This window comes from Elephantulus edwardii, unplaced genomic scaffold (assembly GCF_000299155.1).
Source record: "Elephantulus edwardii isolate Elephantulus edwardi_28Jun2011 unplaced genomic scaffold, EleEdw1.0 scaffold00235, whole genome shotgun sequence".
Lineage (NCBI taxonomy): Eukaryota > Metazoa > Chordata > Mammalia > Macroscelidea > Macroscelididae > Elephantulus > Elephantulus edwardii.
Window position 1 is genome coordinate 64,958 of NW_006399985.1, and position 5,895 is coordinate 70,852.

The 5,895-nt window shown below is 45.9% G+C and overlaps 1 protein-coding gene across 1 annotated transcript; it reads right to left on the bottom strand.

The window, feature by feature from the left end:
* On the bottom strand, nt 1-5,555 carry LOC102872250 (chromosome unknown open reading frame, human C5orf28). The gene is made up of 2 exons (XM_006898604.1): nt 5,244-5,555; nt 1-336 (listed from the first exon to the last, which is right to left on the bottom strand). Exons 1-2 carry the CDS (start codon nt 5,553-5,555, stop codon nt 1-3), a joined length of 648 nt encoding a protein of 215 aa, XP_006898666.1.
* Nucleotides 5,556-5,895: the final 340 nt, after the last annotated feature.

A 5,895-nucleotide genomic window follows, 5' to 3' on the forward strand; every position in this document is an offset into this window, starting at 1 on the left:
TCACACGTCAATATGAATGCCGTGCTTTGAAGACATCACCTGTCTGGTCCCTGTTAAATACATAGCAACAGAACAGATGTGAGGTAAAGACGAGGTGATGGCTACATAAAGCCAAAACGGTAGAGGAGACGTTTTCCCAAAGGGGCACAGCCACAGGCCGTGGCGGATTCCGTCCCGGACGTGGTGTGAGGTCCACGATATGAACAGCATCCAGGGCAGGACGCACCACGAGTCTTTGATCCTGAAGAGATGCATGACGACCCTGAGGGCCAGGGCCACGGCTGGTATCACGGTGGAGCAGTGAAGGGGAGGCCTTCGTGGAAGAGCAAGGGCCGCCTGAGGGGAAAGCAGAGCGAGGATCACTTCCTTGTTGGCAAAACATTACAGGCACTCGTTAATATTTTAAGGTATCTTCCAGGAGTCTAGGAAATGTGAGAGAAACAATGTCGATGCTATGTCAGAAAACATGAATCAAATCTACTGTGTATAAAACAGCGCTGAGATACCATCTCACCCCAGCAACAAAGTTCAACAGGGCAGCAAACAACACATGCTGACGAGGCTGTGGAGAGACTGGAACCCTTACTCTCTGCTGGTGGGAATGTAAAATGGTACAGCCACTATGGAAAGCGGTCTGGCGCTTTCTCTAAAAGTTGTAATAGAAATATCATTTGACCCAGCGATTCCACTATCAGGACTATACTCTAAAGACACGAGAGCCATGACTCAAACAAATGTGTGCACACCCACGTTTATTGCTGCGTTATTCACAATAGCAGAGTTGGAAACAACCCAAGTGCCCATCAACAAACGAATGGACAGAAAAATTATGGGACATTCGCACAATGGAATATTACTCAACAATGAAAAAGGGTGCATTTATAAAACTTTACACAACATGGGGGAGCCTGGAGGACCTTATATTAAGTGACAAGTGTCAGTCACAGAAGGACAAACACTGCATAACACTGCTGTTATAAAACAGGACAGACATGGAGGCACTGGGGAGAGAAAGGAGGAAGAGAGAATAGAACAGATGAGAAGAACTGTCTGAAAGGATTATATGATTAGGCATTACAGGTACCCCAACAACCCGGAATAGAGGGTGCTTTGCAGGGTGTGCAGGGGGAGGGAAAGGACAGAATGTGCAACAATGAATAAAAACAAAATTTAAATTTAAAAAATCTTCTATGTATGTATCAAGACTATAGGAAGACGCATCAATAGCCTGAAACATGCAGATGACACAACCCTGCTTGCTAAAACTGAGAAGGACCGGAAGTGCTTGCTCCAGAAGGTGATGGACTGTAGTCTTCAGTATGGATTGAAGCTCAACATCAAGAAGACAAAGATTCTCACCACTGGGCCAATTGGCAACACCATGAAAATGGAAAACAAATTGAGGTTGCTAGCAATTACAGCTTGCTCGGCTCCACAATCAACAGTCTTAACACCAGCAGTCAGGAAATCAAAAGATGAATTGCACTGGGGAAATCTGCTGTCAGGAACCTCTCCAGAGTGCTGAAAAGCAAGATGTCAATCTAGAGATTAAGTTATGTCTAATCTAGGCCAAGGTCTTTTAATTACCCTCTATACATCAGAGAGCTGGGCAATGACTAAGGATGACAGAAGAATGATTGATGCCTTCGAGTTTGTGCTGGAGAAAAGTCTTGTACACCATGGAATACCAAGAAAACAAATAGGTCTGTCTTAGAGAGGGTGAAACCAAGTCTCTCCTGAGAGGCTAGGATTTTGAAGTTCCATCTCACATATTTTGGGCATGAGGCCAGGAGAGATTGCTCCTTGGACAAGGATGTCATGCTTGGAAGGGTGGAAGAACAGCACAGGAAAGGAAGACCCCAGATGAGATGGACTGATACAGTAACTGGAGCAATGGGGGTTGGTGTGTCAGAATTAATGAGACTGGCTCAGGACAGGGCAGGGTTCAGAGCTGCTGTACACAGGATTGCTCTGGGTTGCAGGCGACTTGATGGCACGTAACAACAACAACAATGAATAGTAGTTGACTCTAAGGCCTGGAACAACAACAGCACAGCTGACCCTCCGGTGGGTTTTGGAGACTGTAAACGGCATGAGAGACTGCCCATCTTTTTCTCATAGTATAGTGGGGAGATTCAAACTGCATACCTCTGGGTGGACAGCACAACTCCTTATCCACTAGACCACCAGGGCTCCTTCTAGGTAGATAGTTCTTCATAAAAAGTAAGCTGAGGACAGTAAAGAGAGCCTAAATTTTAATCTCCTCACTTATCTTCCAAAAACGTTACAGGACAAGACAAATAGAACTATACAAAGCCTTTCGGCATAAATAGAGGTCAGAGAATGCCCAAACTTAAAGTCACATGTGAGTATTAAAATCAGTGAGATCTCTCTGATATTCCCAGAACAAGACAGGAAACCCTGAGTTGAAGAAAGAACAGGAGAGTCTGAGAGTGAGTTGAAGTTACCACTGAGCAGAGAGGCCCCAACCCCAGGAGAGAAAACCCTGAAGAGGGTAGGCGCTCTCGGAAACACGAGGACTCGAGATTCTTGACGGCTTCTGAGGAGAGTGTAAAAAGAGTGAGGGTCGCGTGGGGACGGCCATGTCTGACCTTTGCCAGCGTCACAATCAGGAACTGCTGCTGTCAACAGCATCAACGACATAAAACCAATTCCCATGAAGTCAGACACGACCCCCAAGCTCCTGTACCTCATTCTAGTAAGAACACCAATCTTGCCGCTGTGCTGAATCTAAAATCCAGTGTAATAGCTCACAGACCACACAGAACCATACTGGGGAAGTAAAAAGCTATAATTCAGGTTAGTTAATACAGTCAAGACAAATTCCAAAACGTGCTTGCAGGCACCTCAGTCTTAAGCCCATGTTTTAGGCCCATGTTACAAAGTTCTCAGTCCTGCCAACATTGGCTCTCCCTTCAACTCCCAGATTGTCCAACAAATTTGGGCAAAGGCTCTTGGTTTAGCCGGGTTCTGCCTGTGGGGGCAGCAGTCGAAGGTCCTCTCTGTCTCATGACAGGTCTCTGGTCCTCTGCTGCTGATGCTCCGGTCCTGAAGGGTGAGTTCCCTTCTCTTGTTCCTTGTTCCTCTTTGCTGGAAGGGAAAGAGGATTCCTTCTGCTGGTGGACTGTTCAGTTGAACAGTGAGAGTAGACAATCCTCTTGTGAACTGGGGAGACTAGCCAATCCCCTTGTGGACTGGTGAGACTAGCAAATTCCTCTGTGGGGAGGCTAACACATCCTATTTGCCTATTTCTGCCCATCCATATGGCTAAGTCAAGGTCAGTGGCTAGGAAAGCCATCTGAAATAATAAACTCCACAGACAGAGTGGTTAAATGGGGAAAGACAGGCATCCCTTAAGAGATTATAGAGATGAGAGAAAGAAAAATGTGGCTTCTTACAAGAAAAAGGAAAGAAGGAAATAGCAGAGAACCTATATAACCTTCGTACTTCAATCTTTCTCCTGCAGAGAAGATAGTGGATTTGAACTATGTGCTTTGGGGACAGCAGTGAAATGTCTTACCACTAGGCCACCAGAGCTCTAAAGTTATCTGTGACCATCACTACAAGGGTTCTAAAAATGTTAAATTTAACTTTTTTAGAAAAGTAACTATTCCTTGCCACACTGCCAACCAAACTGTCCTTCACCGAGGAACCTTAGTGAAATCTTAATCACCTTAAATTTGCTGTTAGGTGCCCTTAAGTAGAATATGACCCACAGTGACCCTATGAATAACAGATCTGAACCCTGCTGTATCCTGGGCCTTGTGCCCTCCTCCTACTTCCTGACACAACTGAACCGATGGCTGTCTTCACTGTGTCAATCCCTCTCATTGAGTGTCTTCCTCTTTGCCATCCCTCCACCTTTCCAAGCATGAGGTCCCCTCCAAGGAGAATCCTCCCTAACAACATGTTCAAAGTGTGTGAGGTGCAGCTTCACTATCCTTGCCTCAAAGGAGCACTCTGGCTTCACTTTCTCCAAGATGTATCGGTTCCCGTGGTCGTCCATGGGATGTTCTTCTCCACCACCGCAGCTCGGAGGCATCACTCCTTCTTCCGTCGTCCTTATTCACTGTCCAGCTCTCACATGCACAGCAAGTGACTGGAAAGACCATCTTTAACTCCTACCGTTGACTAAACAGGGAGCTGCAGTGGAGTAATCTGTAGGCAGCTGTGCTGCCAGCACAAAGGTGAATGGTTCGAATCCACCAGCTGCTCCACAGAGGAAAAGATGGACATTCTGCTCTCATGTGATTTACAGCATCTGAAAACCCATCAGAGGGTCAGCTATGGGTCAGTTCCAACACCACAGCCAAGACTGACTAACCAAACAAACATCAATGGGTTTATTCTACATTCTTCTTACTATCTTCCCTGTATTTCTAGATGTTTGACTTTTACTTTGTCAGAACATGCACCCTTACTTGTCCACTTCTGCTTTTAAATTCTGAACTCAAAATACATTCACTCTCATCAACTGTCCTTTTGTTGATATAGCCTTTAACTGAGGGCACCTTAGAGCAAAACAACTGGTTAAAATCTCAAACTGAAGTGATGTAAGCAGGTCAATCTATAAAAAGCTAGTAGTACAGAGAAGGCTGACACTTTGCTAACCTCACGCAGCCACAATTCAGACTGGTGGTTTCAAACAGCCAGAGAGGCACAGCCTCTGGGTTAACAGCACAAGTCCTTACAGACGACACCAAGCTGGTGCCGAAAAGAGATATCTGATGGAGTGAAATGTCTTACTTTATAATAATGCAAATTCTCTGTTCTCGTCTGCCATTGAGACAGAACTAACTCATACCTGACTGTCCAGAAGGTTTTCAGAGGCTGTAAATCCCACGAGAGGAGAGTGCCCATCTTTCTCCTGCAGAGAAGCTAGTGGATTTAAACTACGTACTTTGGGGACAGCAGTGAAATGTCTTACCACTAGGCCACCAGAGCTCTAAAGTTATCTGTGACCATCATGACAATGGTGCTAAAAAAGTTAAAGACCAGAAAAATCACACACACATCGTGCGAGGGAGCCCTGGTGGCCGAGTGGTAAGAAGCCAGGCTGCAGTCACAAAGGCACACGGTTTGCATCCATCACCGCTCCACAAGAAGGAAGAAGATGAGGATCTCTTCTGTGGGATTCACTGCCTCTGAGAACCTCTCACCAGGTCAGCTATGGCTTGCTTCCAACTGGACAGCTCACAACAACAACAACATATGCTTCTTACCTTTAAAGACAGGGATCCAGCTAGGAAGAAGTGGTCGATATCAATCACAGAAGCTAAAAATCCAGCTAACATGATTTCCCCCAGGTCATTCTTCTTCCTGACCCCGATGACCACTGCCCAAGACCACATGCCAATGACACAGTGCACGGCATTGTCTGCAAGGGCACGGAGCCAGACGTTGTGCTGAATCAAGGAAAACTGAAGAAGCCTGTCGGCTACCAGGCAAAACATGCCCAGTCCAAGGCTGGAGACCAGGGATGCGGCACTACAGGAGTGCAGGAGAGCGTGGGTCTTCTCGTCCTCCGAGGGCATCACGCACCGCACGTCAGGACAGACCCAAATCCATCAGGGAGCACGCCGCCCGGTCCTGCTCACACCTGTCACCCTAGAACAAAAAACACGGGCAGAGAGTAAAGGAGATGTGAGCGTTCAACCGTGCAGGATGAGCAGTCACGTCACAAACACCAAAACATAAAACCATGCTGTGAAAACTTGAGTTTTCTTTTTTTAATAATTTTTTGTGTGATTTTAACCAAAGTTTACAGAAAACTTGGATTTCCATTCATTCACTGTTGCACATTTCCTTCCCTACCTTCCTACCCCAGTTCACTTTTCTTTTCACTTAAAAAAAAAGAAATTCATTCATTGTTGC